Source organism: Harpia harpyja, chromosome 8 (genome assembly GCF_026419915.1).
Source record: "Harpia harpyja isolate bHarHar1 chromosome 8, bHarHar1 primary haplotype, whole genome shotgun sequence".
NCBI classification, from domain to species: Eukaryota; Metazoa; Chordata; class Aves; order Accipitriformes; family Accipitridae; genus Harpia; species Harpia harpyja.
In genome coordinates, this window is record NC_068947.1 from 871350 (window position 1) to 885040 (window position 13691).

At 40.0% G+C, this 13691-nt stretch overlaps 1 protein-coding gene across 10 annotated transcripts in view; it reads right to left on the reverse strand.

Annotated features, from left to right (window-relative positions):
• SH3KBP1 (SH3 domain containing kinase binding protein 1) overlaps positions 1–13691 on the reverse strand; it is a 228142-nt gene that overhangs the window by 42819 nt on the left and 171632 nt on the right. For all 10 annotated transcript variants that reach the window (XM_052794257.1, XM_052794262.1, XM_052794259.1 and 7 more), the window contains one exon: positions 11463–11557. In XM_052794257.1, the coding sequence (XP_052650217.1) occupies positions 11463–11557 (95 nt within the window). The remainder of the gene's footprint in view (positions 1–11462; positions 11558–13691) is intronic.

A 13691-nucleotide genomic window follows, 5' to 3' on the forward strand; every position in this document is an offset into this window, starting at 1 on the left:
CTTGGGAAGGACTGACCATTTCGGGGAGTGCCACGGCCCAAGTTCATCTCTCCCCTCCCTAACCTACCTTCCAAGCTGCCCCTAGCGAAGGGGAAGGCTTTTGTTGGTAAATGAGAAGTTTTTCCTATTCCCCAAGGTCCCAAAACAAGTCACAAGCTATATATTTATTTTCTCTCCTATTCAGGACTGTACTGCAGCTGTGTAAACTCTCGAAGAAACACATCTGAAAAAGGCCGATCTTCTCATCGGTGAAAAGGACTTCTGTTTTTCTGAGGGAGCTGATCCCTGCGCGGGCTGGTCCTCTGAACATGCTGCTACTTTGTAATACTGCTAAAACATGAAGCCATGGTTTAGACATCAACCCGTAACTGCTCAATTTTCAGCTTTTCTGATTAAAAGTTTTTGATACAGAAATATTTCATCCTACAGATGTCATCATTATAGCTAGGATAGAAACAAATGCCAAACCCAAGAACAAGCAGGTCCTCAGAAAAGGCAGCTGCAAAGCATGTACTGTGGCATGCGTACTCTTGGAGTGCTCACATAAGAAGTTTTCTGCTCATGTCAGTAGAAGCATGCATGTATAGTCATCATTTCCAGAGATCTTCTAAATAACTGGCCTATAAGAATTATCTTTTTAATTTAAGATTTACAGATTACTAAGCTTAAAATATACCATTGGCAAGCTAAATTTACAAAGGAAAAATTCAGACTATTCAGAGTACTGAGATACACCATAACGGTGCAGGGTTTGAAAAAGTGAAATTTTCATGGTAGGATACCACAGTTTCACCAAAATCTCCACTAGAATACATAGTTCCTTGAACAATTTAAAAAAAAAAAAAAAAAATCCCAGAAGTTGTATTCATCAAATGTCTGCTTTCCTTCTGCCCTTGTAAAGTGGGTTCTCACCAAGAAGAATGTTGAGCTGGTAAAATCGCATTCAGAAAGCCATGAATACTTCTTACACTTGCACTGGGAGCTTTCACGTGCCAGCTCTGCTATGCAGGCAGCAGCACATTAAATGACTACCACCCTCTCTGTAAGCATCTCTCTAGCAGTCTTTCCACAACTGAGAGCCAACCTCGTAATTTGAAGAAAAACAAACCACCTTTAATGGGAACACACGTGTCTATAGCACTTTTCAAGACACCATCCATACACACAGAGATACACGTAACGCACAAAGGCTTCTGAACTTGAGCGAGGATTAAAGGTCTCACAGAAAGACAAATCTGAAGGACAAGCACTGCGCTGTCCAGCCCACCCACGCAGAGCACCCGTGGGGCAGCGCCGGGGCCAAGAGCTCCCAGCTCTCGCGCGGAAGGCCATGGGACAGGCTCTGTGATTTTGAAAGTTGGTGTATGACATCACTGGGCAAACCCAATAATGTGCGGAGAAATTTCTATATTTTTTTTTACCCTGTTATTGAATGAACTGCCTTGATTTAAACATACGGTCAGGTGTCAAAGATCAGCATTATTTTAGTAACTTTGAAATGAACTAAACAAAACCTGACCTCACACCGCATCAGATCTTCATTAATACAACCTTGTCATTGGGGGGAAACAACAAAATCATGTTAAAGCTGGGTGAAAAAAGCAGTTTAATAATATTCAAGAATGTTTCTTTAACATTTCTTACTACATTCAGTTATCATGATGCTGAAACTAAGCCATAGTATTCTCAAAATCCAATTTTATTTTACAAGTCAGAAAATAATTGATTTTAGAGTCTTCATAAATTCTTGTAAAAATTGGTAAAATATCTATGAATGAAGGAAAGCATCTCTCCAGAGGCTTACGTTACACCCACCTTGTGCTACCTAAGACTGTATTGAAAATGATCAAGCTTTGTTACTTATTAAGCTCAGTTACAGAGATTGAGACCTTAAGGAATAGTGCAAAATTGTTGAATACTTTTGAAGAAAATGGCTATGATTTAAAGTACCTGGTTAGTAACCAAGTACTCCTCAGCAGAAACATAATTTTAAAATCTGGCAATAAGGCAGAATGAATCTCTCAACAACTACCTAATCCAAGATAATTTAGATAAAAGAGACAGTGCAACAGACAATAAATTAGTCTTCTGAGGCAGTCCTGGAGAACACCCGTTTTCCCTTCACATATGCTTTCTTGGAAATATTCATAGATTATGAAATACTGAAAGAAAAGTATGAGAGGAAACCTCCCAGTCTGGCTCTCCTTGGCCCTTAACCCAGGGATTTATCCTGCTCAGGTCCTCAGCCTATGTCCCAAAAGACCCAAATCCTGCACGGATCCTTCCCAGCTCCTGTCAGCTCTCATGCGCAAGCCATAAGGAACCTTACATCTGAGGACGCCAGTCACATCTTTTAAAGCTTAAGAAGACAAACAGGTACACTTTCCTTTATCCATAAGCTCCAAGGCTCCACAAAGAATTTACCATATCAACACTGTACAGAAGGAAATGGGAGAGACTGTCAGAAATTAGACATTATTCAGTTGTGGTTACACTACTCTTTCCAGATGGTGTTTTTTACTGGAAGGCACAACAAGAAGTTACCTCTCCAGAAGACACAGTCGGTTCAAGAATTGGCCCAAGTTATTGGGCCCTGCAAAAAAGAAATTGGCTGCGAACAATGAAGGACCTGCAATACCCAGGACATTAGGGTAGAGGATCTAGCAGACCAGATAAATTTTGTCTGTTAAATCTGTTGCAGGCAAGGTCTAACCTTTTGACTTTATACTCAGTGACTAAATATTTTAATCAGTAATGGAGCTGAAATGCTTTGATGAAATATTTGTACAAACAGGAAAAATTACGTTGCTCATTGAACAAAACAATCTCTTCTGGGGATTCACTTCACTTGCAATGTTCAGTCAGCAGAATATCATGGAGAAATAAGTAAGTTCCACATCATAAAACTCTAGCACTCCAATACTCAAATTAAAACTAAATTAGCCAACACAAACACGAAAGGTGGTGCTAATAACAGACATAATTTATGCCTCTGATGAGCCAAGATATAATATTTATGTAATTACATTTTTTTTTATTTAGAAAGATTATAAAAACATAGAACAAAACATTTGAAGGATTATTTAATGCTATTACTACTTAGATTGCATACATGTTAGGACCAGGGTCCTAATTACTAATTACTTGGCACTATATGTGCATTTTTACTTTCCCTTTAAATAGCTCTCCCTAGCCTGAAAAGGTTGGACTTAGATAATACCATCAAACCAGCAGGTGAAATCAACATTCAGGATAAAAGAAAGGATGAAGCTAAGCAGTGAGTCTAAAGCCCACATCATGAGCAATAATCACAGTCTTCCAGATGCCTCAGCATTTCAATGATATCTTTTGTAAGCACAGGGTAGAAAAAAAAATTCTTTCCTTTTTTATGTTAAAATGTCATCTTTTTAGATTAGCTTGGCTGTATTAAACATACTTACAAATAAACCTAACTCTTTGCAAATGATGCAAATCTTGAAGCATTGCACGCATGGGGGATCCTGCCACTTCACCTACATAGCTTGGCATGAACTTCCATTTGTCAAAATTCAAATTTAGGATTTCCCAGGAACAACAGAATCCCTTCCTCTGAAGGCACTGCTGTAGTGCTGCAATCAGTGATAACGAGAACAGTAAAAGAGAACTTCAGTGCATACTTAAAAAAAATAATATTATAAATATACTAACAAGAAGAACATTCAAGTGCTGGCTGTTCCCTTCTTCCCTGTACTAATCTCAGGTTTCACAGTTAGCGCTCAGCTCAAACATTCGTGTTTCAGTGATGTTTCTAAAGATACCAGTGAAATGTAAGCTGCACCTGGTACCTTCTTAAACATATTGTCAGGCTTTGTCTCTACACAGACCTTACTTAATGCCCCATTGCTAATCACAGCAGCCAAGAGATGCTGCAAGATATGAATAAATGTTAAAAATTTATTTATAAACATCTGAAAGTCTTGGCCAAGAACAAGGTTCAGGCAAGAAGCAAATTGAGAAGACACTTACAGTCTGTTTTCCCTGTAACGTACTGAGTATATCAAACCATTTTAGAAAGTGAATATATTTATTTATTTGATCACCAGTGTCCCCACAAGTTTCAGATGACTGCTTTATAACACTCGTATGAGCAAACACTCACACTTCTATGCAATGACACAAGTTTTACCCCATGCACTTGCCACGCACATTAGCAGCATGTCAAAAGGGTCTCGTTCTGCAGGACCTACTCCAGCTACCGCCCCACACGGCACCGTGGCCTGAAACCCAGCAAAAATCCAAACCTTCTCATTCCCATTAGGTCAAAACCTTCAGAGGAAATTTTCGGGTCAGGGAACAGTGACCCTACCGCCAAGCCCGTGTCTCGGCAGGCTGCTGACTGCAGGGGCAATCCCGCTCCTCGTATCGCCCTCTCCCACCCACGCGTCCCTGCGGGTCCTGTGGCCAAGGTTGCCAGATGCAGCGCAAAAGGGTAGGAGCAGAACCATCCCTTTCAGCAGCCACGCTTTGCAAAATAATTTCTTGTATTGAATCAGCAACGTCGGTACGAGCAGGTTTCTCCATCAGCTTAGGAGGCAGGATGGCTTGGGGGAAAAACTGGTGCTAGGCACAGCGCAGGGGGCAAGGAACACAGAAAGCAGATTAGGTACGGCTATTAGGTCTGGCCAAAGATGTGTTGAATAATTCATGGATATCTCAGGAGAGAAAAGGGCAGGCACTGAGACCCTTTATGGTATTGTTCTCTCTGAGGGAAATACCTATTTATTTCCAAAGGCAAGCAGTAAGTGCCTTTATTGCTTACATGCTATTCTTTAAACACAAAACATCATAAAAGCTTTCTTAAAGCGGGACATTATTTGAGGTTTACTTACTGCGTTCCTTTCAGTTTCTACGTGCAAGATTGTTGCAGAAGTTACAAATGCGCAAAGTATCTTGTATTAAACCCCCAAATAGGTGTATGTGCGTGACCAAATATTTAGTGTCAAAAATCCACTGTGTTGCTCTGACAGAAAGCCATTTTTATGTTTCATTAAACCAGATCATATTTTCCCCTGCATAACCTAAATTTTTTGTATTGTTGTATTAGTAAACTCATTTCTAAAAATGAGATAAAAGCTTTTAGCAATCAAGGAACAACATTACCTGAGTGGCTATCATGAAATATGACTAACTTCTTCCCTTCTTTTGAAAGAGACAACCTTAAGCTACGATACTTCTGCTTTAAAAACGTCTGTTTCTTGGCCAATTAGCTTTATTTTTAATTACTTCATATATTACCACTCTTTTTTTTTACCCATAGAGTGGAAAATACCGAAATTTTCACCTTAATAGGGAAAAATGAGTGATACTATCTACCTATTTGCTCATACTGAAAGAAAAACTGGAAGTCTTCTAATTCCTCCACGTATTTCTATAACCAAGGGTTGTAAAGTATGTATGTGCTCTTTGCAATTAATAGCTTACAGAAAAATTCAGCAACAAAAAACCCCCCATAGAAACAAATGGAAGCAAGAGGGAGGTTTCTACCCTGGCGACACCACGACCTAGCGAAATGTTCAATTAAGTATCAGCTAGTGCGTCCTCCTCTATCACACCGCCCGGCTCCTGCTCCTTCCCCTGCTCACGGCCTCAGCTCACTGGCAAGACTCTTGTACATAGCACTTACTAATTTCATCCCTTTAGGAGCCTCCCGCATCCGTCGGAGCAGCTGTTTTCCTTCACAGCCCTACCCAGCCGAGTTCGCCTTGGCAATCGCTCAGCTAAAGAAAGTGCTCTGGACAATTATCTCCTGCACCAGGATGAGCACTCGAAGATGTTGTAAGAGAGAACACCGGGAGAATTGTTTTGGCGAAAGGGCTGTACTTGGGTGACTGTCTATAAATTCAGTGGGGGTGAAATTAAGTGCCTAACGACTACCCTAATTGGAAAATATTAAACGCTTCGCATAAGGACAGATTCCATTCTCTAACACGGGCAAATGCACAGAGCAGTCACTGCAACAGTGAAGAGGTGACATTACGAAAGAGACTATCCAGAGTGAATCTCATTTCATTGTTTCCTTATACCCTTCTATTTGCCTGAACTTACTTGTCTGTCTTACCACTTCACTGCATGTGCTTTGGGGCAGGGACTCACTACACGTACAGAAAACTTGCAAATCTCACAGTAAATTATTAACAGTAACACTGAAAGCAAATACTATCTTTGCAAAACCTGACTGCCATTATGCTTATTTTTAGATACTAGGTTTATGGCTCTTTCTTCCCCAGCACAGAATTAAGCACTACAAATTGGATTGCCATTAAATATCTGGATTGTCATTAAATATCTAGACCAGAAAACTTGTCATGTAAGTCTTTCACTAGTGACAGGCATTACCCTGTTCTGTCTTTCATGATACCAATGCATCAACTTTCCCAGTACCATTTGAAAAGCATCAGCAAGATTTCGGGAGGCTGTAGGTCACTGTTACTTTCTTTTTCACTGTTGCTTGCTGGATGCCCTCTGTGAAACTCGCCTCCTCATGAAAGCTCTTTTGCAAAATCAGAAAGAACCCCCTATTACATTCACCCATCACTTCAGTGCAACACGTTCCTACCACTAATGCCACGTATTCAGCCGTTAGCCTGCAGCAGGAGAAGAAAGGCTCTGCAATGAGGGAAAGCCTGGTGGGATATGCAGAGCACGACACAAGATTATTATTCCAACTGATATATTAACACCTATTAATTTCAACATCTTGTACATTCAGAATTAGCAGAATTGCCACTGATATTGCCCTCCACTACTCCTACTCTGATAATAAGGGTTCAGGTGAGGATACCCTTCTATTACTGTCAGCTTTTCAAATTTGCAATGATTTTTGAAGTAGTGAATTTTATTTATCCAGACCATTTTCATTCCTGGGAACAAAGTGGTCTTTACTGCCTAGAGCTGAGGTAGATTGATGCAGTGCAATGAAATCTTTCACACGCAAGTAAAACTGCTTTCAAATGAGTGTGCAGCTGCCAGTGTGTGCTTGATGTATTTGCTTTGAAATTATTTAGCTATTACTAGTGATTCCTCACACAGGTCATTTTCTGTATGCCAGTGACCTCTCCAGAATCCTATGCATTTTGTCAGAATTTATAAGAGCTACTAAAAAACTTGTAGTGTTTGCATAAACAGTCTTTATTAACACTGGAAAGTGGCCTACGGTAGCTATGTCTAAAAGTGCTGGAATGAAAAATCCTAAAAGATTTTCAAGATGACAGTTGAAAATGTCACATGAATCTTCTGTTGCTTAAAAGCAACTCCATTGCAAATAGAGTCTCCAAAATCAATATTTGAGCATGATAAAACACCTGTTTGCCACTCTCCTTCAGCTGCACAGTGCAGGCACTACCAGTGTTCTTGTCCTTATCCAAATGCTGTCAGGAACATTTTGAAGACACTAAAAAAATTACCTAAGGAACACAAATGTTTGACATTACGGAGAATAACCTACAGGGTAAATCTCATGGCCTCTTGCCACTCATATCTTTTCAGCTTATGAATGTATCTTATCATCAAATTGCACAACTATCACCTTAACTGTACAAGTAAAATTACTGTATTTTGCTTTTTGTTTTCTTCCTTCCAAAGGTGTATTTTTCTTAGTCTCCTTTTTGCAAAGCAAAGGTACCAGGTCTACTGTTTTATTGTCTTAAAGATGAAGTTTTTACCTTCCTTTACAATTCTGACCAATATTTTCTGGTCTTCTATCTTTAAATATTTTGCATGAAGGGATTAAAGGACTACCATTTGTCCACGTTGATTTCCTGTAATTAATAAATAAGACCTTTTCTATGTATCTACAAGGGTATTTGCTTCACTGGGGAAAAGGAGGAGAGAAAAGCCTTTTCCAGAAATGTTTGGAATTCATTTATGTGAAGTTAGTTTCTGCTTTTCTTCTAGCTTTTAAGGTAAATTTTAACCTATGAGAAAACAACTGTTACTACCATATGTTTGGACTCTGTCTCATCATGTATCTTTTCCATGATTTAGGCCTATGCAGTTCATCAAAAAATGACTCAATATGCTGTTTAATCAGCAATTATTTTTGGCTATCATTCTTGCATAATGCCATCCTTCCCTTATATCTCCCAAATTACATACCATTCTGACCACTAAATGATCAGCCTCTACTGACTCACTTCAGTGTTTAAATAAAACTTATCAGCACATTCTCCAAGTGATTAGGGAAGTCACTTGTGATTGAGCAAATCCGTTCAAAGTATTCTTGGCTATTTCATAAAAAAATTCAGATATTCCAATTCCCTTATCATAGAGGCCTATAGAAAAGGTCTGACCAGCTTTTGATTCAAGATCTCAACATCCATCAAAACAGAAAGAACTTGAAACAGATTCTGCAAAGGCCATGACAAAAAAAAATATTGTTTTGTTCTTTGTATGAGGTAGATATTTGATGACCTTGACAAAGGGATTTTTATAACTAATTTAGCTGAAAAAAAGAGAGAAATCTCATATAATCTTATCCCTTTTATCTGCAGGGGCACTGTCAAAATGGTGATTTTGAATTCTGCATTTACTGATACTACTTCTTTGTAATTCTTTCCACAAAATAAAGTTTTAGCGTTTTAAGATGAATACCAGACTAACAGCTTCCTCACACATGTACTCTCACATGTGCATGCACAAATAAACAGGCTCTCCTAGTAACTTACCATTTAGCTCATTTAAGTCATTCCCCTTCCTCTTAGCACCTATCAAGTGCTATCTCATCTTCATGCTTTTTAAGATTCTTTTAATGCATTTTACGTTATTTTCATGAGATTTCTCTCCCATTCCTCTGTCACTCACTCATTACTTCAGCCACGTCCAAACATTCTCCCAAATGCTTTTGTTTTCAATTAAATGCAAATGCAGTATGAGTTAAAATTGTGGGTCTTCAACATTCCCATAGATCTGACTGTGTGAAAAGAGATTAGCCTAGTGAGGGGCTTTTCGTACGGAGAATTCATATCACTTCTGGTTTTAGTGATTTCAGCAAAACACATTATTTTATGATAATGCATCTGTGGTTGTAGGAAGTAGTACGACACCCATCTCTTTCTTTAGAAGTAACAATCTTCTCTCCTTCCGCCTAGATAATTGGGAAGAATAAATTTTGTCTAATGCTCCAGAATAGAAAGCAAACCTTGCAAAACAACTTCTTGCAAATAGATTAAAAGAAACTCTGTAATCTGATAGCAAAGCAAAACCATGGTAATCGTTTCTGAAGTACTCTGTATGTTTCTATTTAATTCCTCTTAGTCAGTACGGATCACTAACTGGTTATGGAAAGGACTCTCTAAGCCCAGTGATTTGAATTCCAGGTAAAAGACAACTCTCTAGCAGAAGCCATTAGAGGGCAGAAAGGTGAGTCTGACTTTGTTATTGCCGACAAAAGAAAAATGACAACAGACACCTGCTTCAGAAGTTTTGGACTAAAATAAAGTTACTACATCCCATGGCAGAGCATGGAGGAGGCCCCACTGTTTTCAGAACTCTACAGCAGGGACCCTGACTCCACATCACTTGAATTTTATTTTTTAAACTATATGTGTTAAAAACAGATGAAAAAAACCTTCAAGTCAGACTGCAATGATGTCTGCAAACCACAAAAGGATCTGCAAAGTGACTGCTTGTTAAGCACCGTGTCTTCAGTATCTCAGATTAGTTCAGACACAGCATAAAAAAGCATCCACAGAGAAATGCCAGGCCTTTTTGCATTGAGATCCCCCACTCTCTAGAGGCATGGTTTTATGTAACTGTTCATAGACATGTCACATACCACAGAAAAAAGAAGAAAATTGAACAAAATGTCTGCAGTGGCTTGATACCATCAGGCTGGAGAGTAGATGGACAGGGGACATACTAGCAAACAGACTGACAAACTTCTCCCTGCATGGTTGGGAAAACTGATCAATTCAGTCAGATCGTCAGTTATTATAAAAGACAAATATCCTTCCATTGTGGAGGCAGAGGCAGCAGGAAGAAGAAAATGGGAAAAAGCAAGCAAATGAAGTCTCATACTGAAACCTCTGTAAAGTAATTGTTGCTTTATCTATGTATACTGAAGAACACAGCTCCACCTGGAGACCAGCCATCTCAGAGAGTTAAATCAACCTGCTCAATAAAGCATAAAGTGGACAGGAACAACGTCTTAAAAGCCATTTCCATGATCAGAGGCACTGTAAAATACCCACACAAGAACATTCTAAATCAGGCAAAGCCAAACAGTTTTCAGGACAAGCTACACAAAAAAGTCATTGAGGGCAAGTCATTAAAGGATATTTAATATACATAATTTAGTTTTTTAAATTTGCAGTTTCTCTTCCTACCAAATGCTGATTATTTTGCCTCAGTTACATGTATATACTTCAGGACAAAGATGATGTCCTCTAGGATTGCAGATGGCTTTGTATATAGCAAACACTGCCCCAGATGTACTTCCCAAGATTTGGGGTTTTTTCCACCCAGGTGCCAAATTGCTCAGTCAAGTAACAATTTCTTACAAAACTTATCAATTATAGAATTCATTCGTTTACTTTCACATAAGCACAAACAACAACAGCACTATTGTGCACATCATCACAATTAATCTTCATCATGCAAAATCCACAGCCTTTTCTAGTTCGCAGCTTTTTTTTCCCAAATACTTATGTCCAGCAGTCAAAAACATTTAAACAAACTGTAAAGTCTTTAACCAAGAGCAGGAAATTAAGTGCACCTAAACTATAATACGTCCTCTGTAACATGGTGCACAGCTCTTCTATAAGAAAACCGTTTACTCACCATCTTACTGTATAGCTTTTGGAGATTTAGTATAATCCTGGCACTGTTTTTTCATTGCTCATCTTGAATCATTTCAAGTAATTTTAAAGAAAAGAATACAGATCTAAAATTATTTAATTTCTGCTTTATCATCTTTTTCTGCTTTACCATAGTGTTAAGGGTGGCTACATTTAAATAAGTGTTTAGTTCATTAAGCTAATTTAGGCACATTATCTCCATCTAACCCCCAAAAATCTAATTCACATTCCTGCAAGAAAGATAACTCACACACCTAACAGAGATGTTCAAAGCTGCCGCTTTCTTGAGTCTTCCAATTTATTCTCTAGGCTTTCATGTTTGTTACAGGGATCAATTTACAATTCATGTAGATCTGCCAGCAGATTCAAATTAAAATTAATTGAATAAACTTGTAAACTCAAGAGTACACGCCTGCTGTTCTTCACTTAACATTATCAAGGTAAGGCTCTAAAGCACAAAAGGAAGGGAGATGTAGGGCTCTCTGAAGTCTATGTAACGTTTCATTGTCAAACCAGCACTGTCTTAGGAAGGACACTGTCAAAGGCACAAATAGGGATTTTTACGGCAATTGAATGATGCCAATTTAAAAATCTAGATCCCTGCTTATAGGAGAAAAACATTGCTTTTACCTTACTGATAAGTGTGACGACATCACCTTCTCGGATTGTGAGTTCATCATCATTCTGTGCTTCATACGGAAATATCACTTTGCAATACTCCTTGGCTGAAAGGAAGAACATTCAATGTGATAAATTGTCACTTTATAACAACTGCTTATCCAAGGATGAAAATCTTCATAAAATGTTCCACAAGTGTCTCTTTGTGCTGCTTTATTTTCTTGCCACCTTTCTTTTTGTATTTTAGACCTTCATAAACAGTATGAAATATTTAAAAAACTGCACACTGATGAGCATTCCCACACACGTCACCCATGGAGTCAGCTCTGTAGCCCCTAGAACCATTATCTCAAATGCAATTGCTTCAGACAGCAACCTGCCACAAACCATTTCCCTTAGAGTAAGGCTGTATCTGACACTTGCTTCAACAGTTCCACTGGTACGGCCTTCCACCAGATCACATAAATTGGAAGCATAAAGGACCCAATAGGTTGACACAGCTTATCTACCCCTTGGTGTGCAAGAAAGCAGATATTTTATAAAGATGATAAAATAATAAATAATACATAATACATTAGTAAATGTAAAGGCATTCATAACTAAGCCTTCTGTACACTCAGCATAAAAGAAGAGTTTTGAATATTAGTCTACAGTTTCCTCTTCCCTTTTCCCTTTGCTGTCTGTAAATAAGGGCCTCAACTCAACTTTAATCTGGAAAATACAGGAGCCAGCACTCCTACTCAGAAATCATAAAAAGCAGTTGTCATGAAAAGCAGTTACGTACAGCATGTTGCTGTGCAACAGACAAGCCACTATTACAAATAAAAAGGGAATATGTATTCCAGCTGTTAAATAATGTATAAATATATGTGATACTCTAAGACAGCAGGTTTAAAAAGACCAAAGAAACACACAGAGGAATTACTGGACCCTTTGTAGAGGGGCATGTGACTCTGAAGAATGTTCACCTCACTTCAGAGGTCTCAGTTTTGATGACCTCTACCTCTAGTCAACCATCATGTTCGATGCAGAGAAACGGGTACTTGCAGGCCACAGAAATCTAAATTAATTTGAAAGAAAAGGACTTATTTCTTTATACTTACTACAGAGAGAACCTGCGCTATCACACTTGTGGGTATTTGAGGCTCCACGGGGGGGTGAGTTCAGCTGCCCAGACACTAAGTGCCACTTGGGACACTCGTGGGGATGTAAGACACCCGCGCAGTGGGCAGATACGATGCACAACCTATGGAAGAGCCAGGTCCCTCTGGCCTGGCCGCTGGAGGCAAGCCAAAATTCCTTGGAGTATCATCTCAAAGAGCTCCAGATGCAGGCTACTGACTTCAGCCCCCAGGGCTGGCCCTGGTGTCTGGGTTCAGATTCGGGCACCTGATGTTAGAAAGCGAGGATGCCAGTGCCTACGCTCGCGCTGCAGTCGGTGGAGATGAAGTCCCCAAAGTGAGCAAAGCCTCGAGAGCGGCTCTCACCCTGAGAGAGCGAGCTCTTCACCCTAAGAGCAGACACCTACATTTGGTTAGCCGAATCGCACCCCGAACTCCGCGGACAGACCTCCGCTGGGACCCGTGGGAGCCCAGACACCAAGCTCACACGTGTACACCGAAACTTAGGGCTCCGACTCAGAGGCTGCATCCCAACTGCCGAAGTTTAGTGACAGGAACATCAACCTTAAACAAGCAGCCAACACACGTGCCTGTGAAGGGTTGCTGCTTGTAAGGACCATCAGCCTGAGAAACGAAACAGGACTGATGGGGAAGGGGAAAGCTCTTCTCCAGTTCACACACTGCCGCTCAGGAACAGCATGAATTTTGTGTGGCGCCAGTTCAAGTAAACAAGAATTTCTCAGGCTTCACAGATTTATTTTCCTGAACACAAAAATTTAAATTTATCCAAGATCATTAGCAGTTGGCTTTCCAGCCCTGCCTGGTACTGGGTCTGGCTGGGATGGAGTCCGTTTTCTTCCCAGCAGCCCGCGGGGTGCTGTGTTTTGGACTTGTGACTAAACCAGCGGTGGTAACCCCCCCACCCCAGCGCTGTGGCTCTTGCCGAGCAGTACCTGCACAGCGCCAAGGCTTTCTCTTTTCTCTTCTTCCCCATTCCGTCCCCCAGCACGTAGCCAGGGGTGGGCAAGAAGCCGGGAGGGGACACAGCCGGGACGGCTGACCCCAGCCGAGCAAAGGGATGTTGTGTGCCACATCACCTCCTGCTCAGCGATAAAGAAGG